Below are 15,460 nucleotides of genomic sequence, written 5' to 3'. Positions count from 1 at the left end.
TAGAAGAAGAACAGAATTTATTTTAAACAGAATGTTTTTTTCTAACAGTGTAATTGTCTTTACTTTCACTTTTGGTAATTTAATCCACCCTTACTGAATAAAAGTCTTTTTTCTTTCTTTTTTTTTCAAAAACAAAGATCTTACTGACCCCAAACTTTTGAAAAGTAGTTTATATACCTGATAATATAATAATCAAATGATATGTAGAGAGTTTTCCTTTGGAGAGGCCTGTAACTTCAAGGGTATTAGGACCATGAAGTTATGCCTTTTTGTGGCTTCTTCCTCCACCTTCCCAGCCTTCCCTGTGGGGGAGCAGAAGTGCTCAAAGCAGCTGAACCAATGGGAGAGAGACAATTCAGTCAGCAGAAGTCAGAAATGTTGAAAAACCTGTACTGACAGTCAGGTTGAGTTCCCTAACACAAGACACAAGATACAGTCACTGAAACCGGCTGCCATTGTGGCGAAGCTCATAAACCACCTCAGGTCATGGTCATCAACTGAGTTCACTGAATTCATTTCTAATCTAGACACTTTCTTTTGAAGACTTAAGACATGGGGACTTACTCAGACCAGAAGGAAGGATACCTGCAAAATGGGTAAGTCAAAATTTAGATTGCCTGTTGTCAAATGTGTCTCTAAATACTGAATTAACATTAATGAAGTAATGGATTTGTAACACAACATAATGATTACATGGCCTCTGTTTTCAAAGGTTTCAGTTACATGGTCAAACACATTTATAAGATCAAAACAAGTATCAGAAGAGGTCATAAGCACATACTGGATAAGAGATGAATTTACGAGTTGTTGGTTGTTCTGTTGCGCTGTGAAGTGGGCAGTAGTAAGACACGAGAGAAATCCTTGTACAACTTCTGTATCTGTTCATTTAGAAAAAGGAAGTTGCAGTTGAACTGATTTCCGGCACTTTTGCCAAACTTCTTGACTAATATTTGAGATTAACAACCACACAGAAAGTCATCACCTCTTATATCCTGTCACCTGACGGATCATCAGGTTTTCTGCTTTTAGGAGTTAAAAATGCAAAAATAAATGGTAAAACTTTTTTTTTTTAAATTTAGTTTATTAAAGTGTTATAATATTTTAACGCAGAAAGTACTTTTACTACAATCTATAATGATTGATTTACACCGGCACCACTACAAAAAATCACTGTCATTTTTAGAGTGTAAAATGGAGATTAAATGAAAGCTTGTATGCATCAATAATGCTTCTGTAATTCACAGAATAGGTCGTTTGACTTGTTAATTTCCATACTGAATTCCATGTTCATGTTCAGACAAGACGAGAATGCATGAAACTTAGTGTCATAAAAACCCTCAGTGTTTATGTTATAGGACTAAATCTAATAATGCCTGTATCCTTATTACAGTAAGTTCCAGAATGAGTTGCTATCTTACAAGCCGGTACAAAAAGGTTTTCACAACAGGCGATTACTTTACTAAATCTTGTAAGAGTTACAACAATTGCTGAAACAGTAGCCTATACACTGTCATGCTTCACATTGGAGGTATCACGTTGTCTGCCACAGTTGTCATACATTGTTATTGTCCCTAAAATACCCTAAAATGTATTATGCCGTCTGATAATGCCTCAGTTAGGACAACATGGACTTGAGATTACACACAACACAGTGAGGTAGTTGCTGACTTAAAACATACAGCCTATTATATTAGAGCAGGTAATGTTTGAAATAATGTATAATCTCTGAGCAATCTTGCTGGACAATAGTGTATGTATAAAGATTACAGGTTTGAAGCAAAGACAATATCTTCAAGATCTGAATAAATTTGGTGTTAATGGCTATCAGAAACCGGTTCAGTTACAGCAGAAGCTCTGATGTTGCTGACAACAGGAGCACACCGGCTCATTGACTGCCTGGAATCAGCTGAAAACAAAACTAGATTTTCTGGTCATTAATGCCACGTGTAATTACCACATGTGTGACGTAAAGAAATACTTGAGGTAAAAACAGGAACAAAATTTATATTTCAGCTCAAATCTGACAAGTTTGACACAATGGTACTGCTATTTTCAGTAAATAGACCTACCTTGTATTTGGATACTATATGTAGAACCAGGAAAATAAAATATGAATATAAAATATTTAAATATGAAGATATAGTACATATTTGGGATGAATATGATCAGTTTATAGGTATATATATATATATATATATATATATATATATATATATATATATATATATATATATATATATATATATATATATATATATATATATATATATATATATATATATTGCGCATCTCCTGCTATTTCCATTGTCTTACAAAATTGCTCCATATGTTTTTACGGATAACCTCTAAATAACACTGTCAGACACAAAAATGTCAAATATTTATTTGAAATATTGAGAAATCTAGCATTCACTTCAGTAAATAAAGACTTGATGCAACATGATGGTCTCAAATCATCATCAGCCTCACATTTTTCAGTGTTGACAAAATTTTGGACATCACACATTTATTAAATGCAGCTATTTATGGCAAGCTCCTAACAAAGTGAAATATAAAAAGAAGACTTTCCGTATGTGGACTGATTTTGCCACATTTTATAAATGTTGCTTTAACAAAAAAACAAAAACAAACAAAAACTACGGGCAACTAGGGCAAAGTTTTGTTCCAAGCTTTTAAGTCTATTATATTTAGTCCTAGGCTATTTATATTTATTAGCTGAGGCTTATTGTTGTCCAATTTAATAATTTATTTTTACCTATTAGAGTAGGCTACTGTGGATATTATGCCTCCTTCACGTGCTATCGGAAATTTCATACTTCCCACTGCTGAAGTCGTGATTACGAGCTCATCGCTTTCAAATATTGACTTGAGATGGCGTTCATGTCCAATTTTTTAACTAGGAAAATAGTAGGCCTATTTACAATAATTCCGATAGAACGTGAAGGAAGCATAAATCTCAACAGCCATGATGCGGTATATGATGTCTTGGTGTACAGCTGTAGATTTGTGGGAGGGGCGTTTACCAGCTCTCTCAGGTGCGGAGGCTGCGTCATCAGGTGTGACGCGCTCTGGTTGGTTGAATTCTGAGTTTGGCATGAAGGTGCTTGGTTTAGTTGGGTGAGAATCGTCCTTGTCGTTGTAATGGAAAGGTAAATAGCGAAGTTTTTCATCACTATCCTATAATAAATCCCTTACATTTAGCACTTGAAATGTTTTTAGGCAATACTTGTTTTTTTGTCAAATGAAGAAGGGATTTGTTTTTGATACGCATCTACGTGGTTGTTGAAAAGGTGAGTTTAGCATGTTTACATTGTCACTATTTACATATGTTCCTTTAGAGCAATGTGATGGGCGTTAACGAGGTTTCAAGTGTATACTGCCCTGTTATTTCGAGCTGGTTTGATCCAACACGATTTAATTCTCATTTACAGTTTTACGTCTGTCTGTCTGTATGTATGTATATGTCTGTCCAAAATTGTTTCCAAAAAAAAACGTTCACTTCTGCTCTTAAAGGTATAGTTCAGCCGAAAATTTAAATTCTGTTCTAAATTCTTTGCTTAACACAAAAGAAGATATTTTGAAGAATGTCTGTAACTAAACAGTTGATGAGCCCCTTTGACTTCCATAAAATACTATGTACGTCAGTGGGGTCCATCAACTCTAACCCATATTTTTCAAAATATCTTCTTTTGTGTTCAGCAGAAGAAAAATTCATACAAGTTTGGAACAACTTTAAGGGGTAAGTAAATAATTACATAATTTTTCAGACAATTTCAATTGTCAGACCTATCAATTGATCATTGACAACAATCAGTCAGTGTTATTCAAAGACAGGACAAAATAAGTCCAGATTTCAAACTTCAACTTTATGTACAGCTAGACTTTGGATCCACTGAGGGTTTTTACCATTATTATTTTTAATATGCTGGATGCTGTTAAAAGGCAGGTTTTGCATTTAATTGAGTAGCAAAGAAGCAGTGAAATTGAGATATTGGGATTTAAAAATGGGTATTTAAAGACCCATACTTTAAATAGCTTTAGAAACATAATTACTTTTATAACTTTAGAAAGGTTTATTTCACCAAACGTTTAAAAAATAAATGTTATATTTTACATAATTGGGAGAGACAGATTTGGTGTTGAATATTTTGTTTTGCAGCTAAAATTATTGCATGAGATGCAAATATAATATGCATTTATGCAATATGCATCAACGATTAAATCGGGTTACGTCATTCACTGCAGGACTTCAATTCGAAACATTTTCATGTGGCTGCATATTAAATAGTTTTTACATTGATCTTGTGCTGACCTGTTCTGTAATTAAAACAAACAAACCTGGAATTTTATCTTGACAAAATCGAGGAGTAAGTTGGTATGCTTAGAATTTAATGGTTAATAATTAATAAAATTGTAGCTTATGGACCAAGAAGCCCCTGTTCCTTCCTTTACATTTTCAATTTATTCATACAGACATTTGGAAAACGACAAGACATTGGCCTTCATCCCCGACATGGAGCTCCGCGAGGAATGGCAGGATGAGGAGTTTCCCAGGTAATCTGCACTAACAGGCACATGCACCTTATCTATGTTCATCTTGAGTGCAAATAGGAATAAATAATGTGATCTGTGTAGGCCTCTTCCTGAGGACACACAGAGTCCTGATGATGAACCGGAAAGCCCTGGAGCTGAGGGAAACAGGCCTGGTAACTTCATTTTTCCATTTAATTACTGGCCAAAATAGTGAAAGTCTCTTAAATTATTTAGGACTTGTATGTATACACACTACTGTTCAAAACTTTTTTTACGGTTTTACTGACTGACCCCAAACTTTTGAACAGTTTTACTGACTGACCTGTGTATATATAGTATTTGCCATTGCCAGGGCTGACCGCTCTTTTCCTTTCTTTCCACTAGTCCCACCGACCAGCCTGGCCCTGACAGGTAGTACTGTGAGGAAGAAGCGACTAGTGGCCCCGGCGCTTAGTTTAACGCTGGACAAAACCTCTATGGACCGGAGCATGAAATCAGATGAGTTTGACGCTTCCGCCCTTTCACCGTCTGCTGAGGATGACCTAGAGATGGACATTAACCTAGAGGCCTTAGAGACGCCCTCCGACAGCGAGTCTTGCAACTTCCCAGACAGCATGCATGACTTAGAGTGGGAAGGTATTAATTATTTTGACCCTCATTAGGGTTGTGTTGTTTATTGTTTCCTTTGGGATCACATGCTGAAGTATGGGACATGCCAATCTTCAGAGAGCACTGTGGTTTACCATTAGTACTGTGGTCATTGCAGATGATCTTCCTAGGATGGGTAAAGCAGCGATCAGAAAAGCCAGTTTACTAGAGCACGCAGAGATGGGACACTTGGACTTGGATCAGGTGGACAGCAATGGGCTGCGATGGAGACGATTCCATATTGGCGGCCAAGACTACCAAGTCAACATGAACGTTCTTGAGCCGTATCTCCAAGTTCTCTCCCATGGAGGTGAGTTTTTGTGGGACAAGTCTGGATGAACTTGGTTAATTACAACTAAACTTAAACTTAAAACTAAATTGACCTTCTTTTATAGGGTATTATGGGGATGGATCGACAGCCATCATCATCTTTACTGCCTGCTACCTACCTGAAAATACAATAGAACATTATGAGTATGTGATGGACCATCTGTTCAGGTAAAACATAATGATGATTGGGTGTGAATTTTTTCTGCAAGCAATGATCATTTTTTGGAACTTAAATGTTTATTCTGAGAAAATGCACATTTAATGATTTTTTGGCTTTAGGTACATTATTGGCACGTTGGACTTGATGGTGTCTGAGAATTACATATTGGTGTATCTGTGTGGAATGGCCCCTCGCAATAAGATGCCTGGCATGAAGTGGCTCCGACAGTGTTACATGTCCATTGACAGAAGGTGAGCTAGTCACTCTGCAGTTACTGTGATTTATCATCAAGTTGACCAATTTTATACTTAAAGAGAGCAGGAAATGACATCGTAAGACATGTAGTTTTCGCAATGTGATGTTTTTCCAAGAAATGCAGAATATTTAGTATGAAGTTATGTATGGAGGGACTTGATTTTATGCATCAGGATTTCATTTCTGTTAGTGATATTGTTGGTTTATACTATTTTTCTCTACTCATGTGACTAACAAAAAAGTTTGGTGGAGAACATTATTACATTATAATTTTGATTACGAAACGAAAACTTGTTTTTCTGATCAAGAAATTACCATGTTTGCTTTTGAAACAGGAAGTTGTGGCAGAACAGAGAGTCTGTAGAATTTAGTTTGAGAGACAGTCTGGAAAAACAAAACAAAGCGTCTTGATATTGCTATTGGTATTAGGGGGGAAGGGACATCCTCATTCTAAAGATCATTTTATTGGACAAAAATATGTATACTCCCCTGAACAGGAGATGATAATCAATATTTTTGGTTTGTTTTCCTAGAAGAGGAAGACCAAGATTTTTTTTAAGCTTGTATATTTGATTATACACAATATCACATCTTTGGTAACATTTATACAAAGCTCAAAAATATTAAGCAACACAATTTTTTCAACATTGTTGATAATAAGAAGCATTTCTCTAACACCAATTCAGCATATTAGAAAGATTTCTGAAGGATCATGTGATATTGAAGGCTGGATTAATGCTGAAAATTCAGCTTTGCATCACAAGTATAAATTACATTTTAAAATATATTCTAATAGAAAACAGTTATTTAAAATTGTAATAATATTTCACAATATTCCTGTATGTTTTGAAAGCCACCAAACTGCTACTGAAACTACAGTGTACATTTCCATCAGTTCCAGAAGAGGGCGTCTGTGTCTTAGCTCTGGCTGTGGTCATCTTCCTTTATTTAGTTCCTGTTCAACATGAGATCCCACCTCTGCTCTCTCTTTTTTAATGCCCCTCGTATGAAATATGATAGGAATGCTGTGGACTCGTACACACAGGGCCATGTTATCGGAGTTCTTCCAGACATTCCTAAGATAACCTTTGTCCTGTTCTCAGCTGTCAAGTTTTTTTTTTTTTTTTTGCTGCTATATTTAGACATTTTTAGATTGCATGCTTCATTTAGGATTAGTTCCTTAAGGTTTATGGCAAGTGTAGCTGTTCTCAATGGACGTCACACAAATGGAAATGTTATTTAAAAAAGACCACTGTGTGGTTATGTAAGGGATAACGTACAGTCAGTCAGTCATTATCCCAAAATAAACTCGACAAGGGTGATCAGGATCAGGTCAAAATCCTAAAAGGGGTTGTTTTGTGATTATTGACAAGTTGAAGAAATACCTTTGTAAATTCACGTTTAAATTCTCTATATTCTGGCATAGCCATTTCAAAGCCGTATTTCACTCTCCCAGGTAAAGGTCATTCTTATAAATGTTTGATGTGAGGAAATTGTGTGCTCTGGAAATGCAGGGTCGTTATGGCTTATCATGTGAGATCAGTTTGGGAAATGAGGAACTAAGGAGTGTGGGATGCTCATGAAAGCCCGATTTGTCATTCCTACTGGCTCCATTGCGTCATTGCATGAAGTTTCCTCTGAGATCACTCATACACTGCTGTACAGACAGCAACAGAAAACAACACAAACAAACACCAGCAATCATGACTTCACAGAATCAAGGAGGAAAAAATAAGTGAAAGAAGTCCATGTAAAGGCCACGGAAACTAAAGGGAAACCCCTGTGATACAGTTCTGTAATTTAAGCTTCTCTGATTCTAGTTTCAGTGCAAACACTGAACTTTTCAGAAAACATACAGTGGGGTCTTAAATTCTGAGACCGCTTTCAAATCCTGGCATTTAAAGCTAAAATGCCAATAAATAAGAATACAAAATATTTATCAATAAGTGAATCTGATTGACCATGTCAGCTCCTTTGTATAAAAGGTCAGATATTCTGGCTTCCATTGAAGCACAAAAAGCACTTTGGTTTGAAGGGAGACCAACCAAATATCTAAAGGAGTGTGAAATTCTTGTTCAACACTTCACTTTATATATATATATATATATATATATATATAACAAGTTTAAAGTTAGAAAATATACTTGAGTAATTAAATAGTAGTTAGTAGTAATTAATTTCATTTAATTGTATTCAAATTTAAAAATGCAAAATGGACAGATTTTTGCTGACAGTCTCAGACTTTGGACTCTATTATATAGATCAGAATAAAAGTCTTTGATTACATAATATGTGTATATATATTATAATTTATATATATATATATATATATATATATATATATATATATATATATATATATATATATATATATATATATATATATATATATATGTGTATGTATATGCACAGACACGCACAAACACACAATATACAGTTGTGGTCAGAATTAATGGCACCCCTGGTAAATATGATCAAAATGGCTGTAAAAAATAGATCTGCATTGTTTATCCTTTTGATGTTTCATTCAAAAAAATCGCAAAAATCGAACCTTTCATTAAAGTAAAAGAATTGAAAGTGGGGGGTAAATCACATTATGAAATGAATGCTTTTCTCCAAAACACGCTGGCCATAATTATTGGCTCCCTGTTATTAAATACTTTTTGCAACCTCCTTTTGCCAAGATAACAGTTTTCTTTCTATAATGCCTGATGAGTTTGGAGAACATAACAACTGACAAGAGATCAGAGACCATTCCTCCATACAGAATCTCTCCAGATCCTGCAGATTCACAAGTTCATGTTGGTGCTTCTTCCCTGCAGTTCAGCCCACTCATTTTCTATAGGGTTCAGGTCTGGGGACTGTGACGGTCATGGCAGAAGCTTCGTTTTGTGCTCCGTTACCCATTTTTGTGTTGATTTTGATGTTTGTTTTGGATCATTGTCCGGCTGGAAGATCCAACCACGGCCCATTATAAGATTTCTAGCAGAGGCAGTCAGGTTTCTATTTTTTTGTCTGTTGGTATTTGCTAGAATCCATAATGCCATGTATCTGAACAAGATGTCCAGGACCTCCAGCAAAAAAATAGGCCCACAACATATAAGATCCAGCAGTATATTTAACCGTAGGCATGGGGTGATTTTTGTCCCCGTTTGCACCAAACGCATCTGGTGGGTTTGCTGCCAAAAATACCTTTTTTTTTTTCATCTGACCATAGAATACAGTCTTTTGAAGTTCCAGTCGTGTCTGACAACTGAATATGCTGAAGTTTATTTCTGCAAGAGCGAGGAGGATTTTTCTTGAAACCCTCCCAAACAACATGTGGTGATTTTTTTTTGTGATTTTTTTTAGGCATTCTGACCCCCAAGACTCCTCTGCAATTGATCGATTTGATAGCACTAGAATAAAGTATTTTGTAGTATTCAGAATAATGTCTTATAAGCCCTAACACTTAAATAACATACGTAGGAAACAAAACAAAAGTGGAACTGGTTATATTTGTGGGTGATTTCTTTGGCTAGACCAGTGGAATAACAAATTGTCGTCTCCAAGTTTCTGCCTGTGTCCCATGATTCAACGGCCTGCCTCTCATGGTTTCACACGGGTCCGGGTGATGCTGGTGCTGATGCCGCTCAGCGCTTGCTCCTTTGTGTCCTCCTGTTCTGCATGAATCCAGGGAATTTTACCAGCTCCTCTAGTGGGAGAACCAAAGCAGATGTTGGAAACGAAATAGTTTTATGTGGTAATACGAAGTATTTTCCTAAGTGAGGTCTTACATATATTTTTTTCCTCTGCAGGTTAAGGAAAGACTTGAAAGGGCTTTTCGTGGTTCACCCGGCCTGGTACGTGAGAGCGGTAATCACCGTCATCAAACCATTCATCAGGTGAGCACGGATGATCATTCGTTCGGTAACAGGTCAAGATGTCATAATCATTTTTAGACGTTTCGTATTAATGTCTAAACCCCTCAGTCTGAACCGTTTCTCTCTCTCTTGCAGTGAGAAGTTTAGCAGGAAGATGCGCTTCATCCACAGCTTGCAGGAACTGGCAGAGTTTGTTCCTGTGGAGCAGTTGCAAATCCCAGACTGCATCAGAGAGTGAGTGTCCACATCACACCACATTAGTGGACTGCCATCATTTGACAGACTAACTATATATATATATATATATATATATATATATATATGAATACATTTTGGTATCACTTTACAATGTTTCATTTGTTAACAATAGTTAACTGCATTAGTTAACATGAGCTAACAATGAGCAATATTTCCACGTATTTATTAATCTTAATGTTAATTTCAGCATTAACTAATACATTATTAAAATGGCATTAACTAATGTTAACAAATACAACATTTGATTTTAATAATACACTGTGAACTAACATGAATAAACAATGCTTGAAAAATATTTTGCTCATAAATTGAGACCGTTACCTACATTTTTAAATATTTTATAAATCAATTCTTCTTATAAATGTATTTGTGGTTTTAAAAAATAAATTTAAAAAAATACTTCCTCCTTTGACTCACAAGTTTGACTTAAACATCACTTTTACTGGTTTCATTCATTCATAATGAAATTTATTTATAAATGTATTCATAAAATGAACATTTATTGATCACTTTTAATGAATATATTTTATGAATAAATGTAATTATTACATTTAAATGTATTGATAAACTAAATATATAATAATTTTTGTGATTTAATTTTTGTTTTGTGAATAAATGTAATTATTACATTTAAATGTATTTATAAAATAAATATTTATTAATAATATACATTTTTATTTATGTATAATAAATGAACTTTTTCTTTCCCCATCATATCTGGTCATTTCAGAATTTACATTTAAATGATCATTAAATGTTTATTTTATAAAAAAATTAAATGATTTATTGTGTTAAATACATTTTCCTGGGCTGCTACCCCAGGTACTTTTCTCTCTAAATAATTTAGATATATCCATATTTTTTTTAAATTCTTTGTTTTAATTCAATTAAAAGTTACTGATGTTTTGTTCTGTAGGTATGATGAGCAGATGAACAGGTGAAGGTGTCTGATGGAAAGACAGCAGGGGTGAACATACTGTACATACTTCACACTGGGGACTCGGAGCTGGCTGAGGTTAAAGGTCAAGCTTTAGGGGCAAAAGCCCTAATGACAGAAAAACACACAAAGACAGTGTTGTCCTTCAGAAGGACACGGCTGTGTCAAGCCACAAGGTGCGTCAGGAGACATCAGCCAGCTTTACGTCATCGCATTTAAACTGTTACACAAAAACAAACAAACATGCAGTGTTTTCCCGGACTTTACAAAATGACACAATACACCTTTTATATTTTAGCGTGAAAAGTTAAATATACACAACCTTAGAAAATATTGTAATAAAAACATTTCCTTTTTTTTGACTTGTGATGAACCCACAAATAAGGGTAAATATTAGATTAAATAAGATTGTTTAATGGCTCTATTTTAATATTTGCACTAAATGGTTACAAAATCCCATTGTATGTTATTTGAAACCGGTATGAACCATTATTTGTATGTACTTCAAACTACTGTCTGTTTTCATCAAAGTGTCCAGGTTTTCTGTATTTTCTGTAAAGTGGTATTGACTGTTTTATTGAACTTGTTTTTATTCTGTAAAATGTTATCAGTGCAAATCTAGCAAACTTTTAATGCAAAATCAGAGAGCTACTACAATACAAACGAAGCGTATAATATTGCTGTAAGAATCACGTTGTTCAGCTTCTACGCCTGGTTCAGATTACACGATTTTAGCCGTGATCTACTCTGGTTTTGACTCTCTGGATAAAACACGTGGTTTTGGGACTTCTCCAGTAAAGGCTTCTCTTTGTGTGTCCACCCACTGTTGTGAAATGTACATCTGTCTTTTATTTACATCAAATGACTTACCTTTAAATGATCATCCTTTAAGACTCCATACAAGGCTTGACAAGTCTCCATTACTATCTCACTGATGGTACTACGGCCGATCCGGTACTGGAAGCTCAGAGATCTAAACGTCTCTCCTGTGGAAAGGAGCAAGTGTATAAGGTGCATAATACACCATGGCCTGGTTTTACAGAAATGGCTAATTAAGCAAAGATTAGGCATTAAATTAATTAGGGCATCTGAGTAGCTTTTATAAACTTGCCTTAAAAACATTACTGGTGTGCATCTTGAGACAAAACAATGTCACTGACATATTTTAAGTGCATAGGCTATTGCTTTCAGTTTAAACAGCTCAAACTTGCAATTTAGTCTGGGACTAGCATACATTTTGTCTGTGAAACCAACAATATGATTTTTTTTAAATGGACTTTTTACCGGTAGCAAGGAATCGTAGCGTAAGTGACAGCCTCATTCTTGCACTGATTGCTCTTCTCAGTTTTGTGTCCCTTCTTTGGATACATGGTGTGACTTTGCCAAGCAAGTAGCTGAAATCCTCCACATCCATCCTAAGCAGATCACGAAAACCCTTCCTGTCACTGTCCTACAGTGTAAATAGGGGAAAAAAAACATGGTGTGGTTGTTTGGTTTACAAAGGCGAAAAATAATCACACCCAATTAAAATGTATGTGCTTTTCACAATACATATAATTTCAAAGCAGCTTTACGATAATGTTAGTGTTTGTAATAATTTAATAGATTAGAGTTGGTCGATAGCATAGTTTACATTTTGTATACTAGTATAATTTACAACACAAAATATTATTATTGAGAGTGAAAAAAAAACTCCTTCCCTTAATGTCTTTAAATATTTATTTGTGTACAGTTGGTGACTTTAAAGACATTAAGGGAAGGAGGGGTTTTTTCACTCTCAATAATAATATTTTTGCGTATAATGGTATTGCAATTTTTATAATTAAGATTAAGCCTATAGATGATGGTGTTATGAATCAATCAAAGGCATTAAACCATTGAACTGATATTTTATGTTAAAGGCTAAATTACCCCATGTGACTGCATAACGAAAAATGTTTACTTCTGAACATTAGAAGTATTTAATTACATTGGTGAACAATTACAATTTTTAACAGTCTGTTTTTGTAATATGTTATCGTTGTGGCAAGCAAGCAATATTATTACTTGTACTACTGGCTAAAGTAAAAATATTTAAGAAAACAATATTTTACCTCAAGTTCTCTTTGGAGGATTGACAGCCCATACTGTCCTCTTCGAGCAATCCAGGAACGTGTCCATTGTCGGGTTTTCTTTCTTTTTTTATGTTTTTCTGAACACAGGACAGCCAATACAACACTCACCGCTTCATCCATTGTTTGTTTACGTTCGTTTCCGGAAGTCACTCGCTACTAGCAGTTTCGCCTTCTCGATGACGTCACGCGCATCGTTAAAGACGGCACGCGATGACTGGTCAGGAAGCAACGTGTAGTCTGACATGTTTCTTGTCCACGACACGACAAGATTTTAGGAGTCAAAATCGCGTAATCTGACACAGTGACTATCGTAACAGACAAAAAAATCGTGTAATCTGAACCAGGCATATATAATCGGTCTTGGTTTTCTTCTGAAATAAGGTAGGGAAATGTTCTCTAATATTCAGCTGCTGCTGCCTGTAAAGTGGCCCATTGAATGTGCTTTCATTTAATTGACTCCTATGTGCAAATATTTATACAAGGCCACACTTGAACAACCTGAGCTTTCAAACCGCACACATATACTACATGCATGTCTTTTCTATGATATTTAAGGAAATAAAGGGTTATATTAAATACCTGCTGTGATTTACTGTTGTGATTCACTATTAATTGTTATGAGGAAATAGTGGTTTGGAATATTATTTTTTTTAGTCGTTATGGAAAAGTTATTGCGCCTTTCAGGAAACCGGGACGTGCAGTGTGAGGAAGTGAGGTAGCTGAGAGGTGAAACATTTTTCTTTATGCATTGAAATCACAAACAGGAACAGAGAGAGTCCTGGAAGGTTAAATAACAAGATTCCTGTTGTAACGCTTTATTTGCCAGATGTTATAAACCAGTCAATAATGTTTAGTAGAAAGTTCAAGTTTTGGATTACTCTAAGCAAGTAATCCACTTCAATGAATGAACTATAGAAAGGACCATATATTAAACTGTTGCCACAAAAAAATGTAATTATAAAAAATTATGCAAATTATTTTTTGAATATAAATTTTAATAGGGAAATAATAATAAAAAAAAGAGGAAAATAATATAAAAATCTTTTTTTTTTTTTGGTGATAAAGCTGTAATCAAGATTATGAAATGTAAACAGTTTTTAAAAAAAATACTTATTGACTTGAAATGAGTGCTGTGAAACCTTATGTATCAAATTAACTTCTAGGGATATATTTTTTGTCCCATCTCTCAAGAATCTGTGGTATCCATTTCAATTTTGCATACTATCAATTCAATAAAATGGTGAAAATGGGACAAATTTATCTCATCAATAAAACGTCAGCACCAATCAGTCCATGACACCCTATTTTACAAGCCATTGTTAGAAAAGGAAATTAAAATGCAATGTGGTCTGTACTTTGTGCCAAAGGTCCATTGTTTGATTTTTGCAAGCGTTTTGCGCAATCTTTCACACAGCCTGCTTTACTAATGAAAGTTACAGTAGATGTTAAAACATGCTTTAGGGATCAGCTTTGATTTCTTCGCCCATAAATTTAAGGCTGAAAACACCAAGTCAAGGAACAACCCTGTGTAGTATTAAGAAAATCTGTTCAAATCCATTTTATTGCATTACTTATAAGCGTTTAACTGTAAGCGAGCATGTGTAGCTTTTTGCAGCCATGGACATGTTTAAAGTGTACGGTTTAATAAAACAGGTACAACTTTTGATAAAGTATCTGAGCAGATTATAGCTGCAAATTAACAAATGTGATCATGTAAAATTGGATTTTCTATTAAAGTCATGCAGACACAAAGAAAAGATACAATTATTTGCAGTAGTAAAAAATAAAAATCAATTCCTTAAATGTTAATCCACCTCTCTCAAGCTATCCAAAGTGCATTTTTAAAATACACTTTAGACAGTAGAACTATCATTATTATTATTATGTGTCTAAATAAAAAACACTCAACACGCTCTTTGTACAACTGTATTGTTACATATCAAAGCACAACAAAAGGATGCATTGACACCATACCATATAAACAGAACACTTGCTCCCATTTGATCACAATCAATCAGCTGGACTAAAACTAAAAGATATTTATAAAAAATAAAATAAAAGAGGAAGGAATAACAAAAGGAAAAGTATCAAGGACAATAAAGGCATAATGAGTGCTTTGCACAAACATCATGGCTTTCAAACAGTCACACGACACGAACAAAACCAAAAAGCAAGAAGGTCTGCAAGCAACATGCATAATTAAGTTAAGGGAGCTGTTGAGGTCTTTGGCTGAGATGCAAAAATCTGCATGTTTCTCTACACTTTCTAAGAATGAAATGCATTCTAGAGCACCACCGGGCAGCTCCACACTAAAAATACAGCAAAACGTTGGGTTTCTAAAGCAGCATGCACATTCTGAAAG

The 15,460-nt window shown here is 34.8% G+C and overlaps 1 protein-coding gene across 7 annotated transcripts; it reads left to right on the top strand.

Annotated features, from left to right (window-relative positions):
• The first annotated feature begins 295 nt into the window (after positions 1-295).
• Positions 296-13,674, top strand: bnipl (BCL2 interacting protein like). 7 transcript variants are annotated; one of them, XR_013197471.1, is made up of 12 exons: positions 315-596; positions 3,700-3,739; positions 4,474-4,554; positions 4,636-4,706; positions 4,918-5,169; positions 5,300-5,491; positions 5,577-5,679; positions 5,791-5,922; positions 9,724-9,810; positions 9,925-10,023; positions 10,964-11,698; positions 13,443-13,674. XR_013197471.1 is itself a non-coding variant. In XM_077217817.1 (11 exons), the coding sequence occupies exons 1-11, from the start codon at positions 593-595 to the stop codon at positions 10,986-10,988; spliced, it is 1,086 nt and encodes a 361-aa protein (XP_077073932.1). In that variant the 5' UTR covers positions 315-592; the 3' UTR covers positions 10,989-11,803. The 7 variants fall into 7 exon arrangements, 4 of the variants coding, with proteins under 4 accessions (XP_077073931.1, XP_077073932.1, XP_077073934.1 ...); XR_013197487.1 differs by lacking the exons at positions 315-596; positions 3,700-3,739 and adding exons at positions 3,079-3,149; positions 3,248-3,290; XR_013197455.1 differs by lacking the exon at positions 3,700-3,739 and having other exon boundaries at positions 296-596.
• Positions 13,675-15,460: the final 1,786 nt, after the last annotated feature.

The sequence above is a fragment of the Siphateles boraxobius genome, unplaced genomic scaffold (assembly GCF_051911475.1).
Source record: "Siphateles boraxobius isolate OS27281-9 unplaced genomic scaffold, OSU_SipBor_1 12, whole genome shotgun sequence".
NCBI classification, from domain to species: domain Eukaryota; kingdom Metazoa; phylum Chordata; class Actinopteri; order Cypriniformes; family Leuciscidae; genus Siphateles; species Siphateles boraxobius.
This window is presented reverse-complemented; position numbering and strand designations above follow the sequence as displayed.

Bases quoted from the DNA above. Each gene is read 5' to 3' on its own strand.
- bnipl (XM_077217816.1), top strand. From the start codon at position 553: ATGGGGACTTACTCAGACCAGAAGGAAGGATACCTGCAAAATGG. The intron at 4,555-4,635 runs GTAATCTGCACT...TGATCTGTGTAG, and splicing joins CAGGATGAGGAGTTTCCCAG to GCCTCTTCCTGAGGACACAC. The intron at 10,024-10,963 runs GTGAGTGTCCAC...TTTGTTCTGTAG, and splicing joins ATCCCAGACTGCATCAGAGA to GTATGATGAGCAGATGAACA.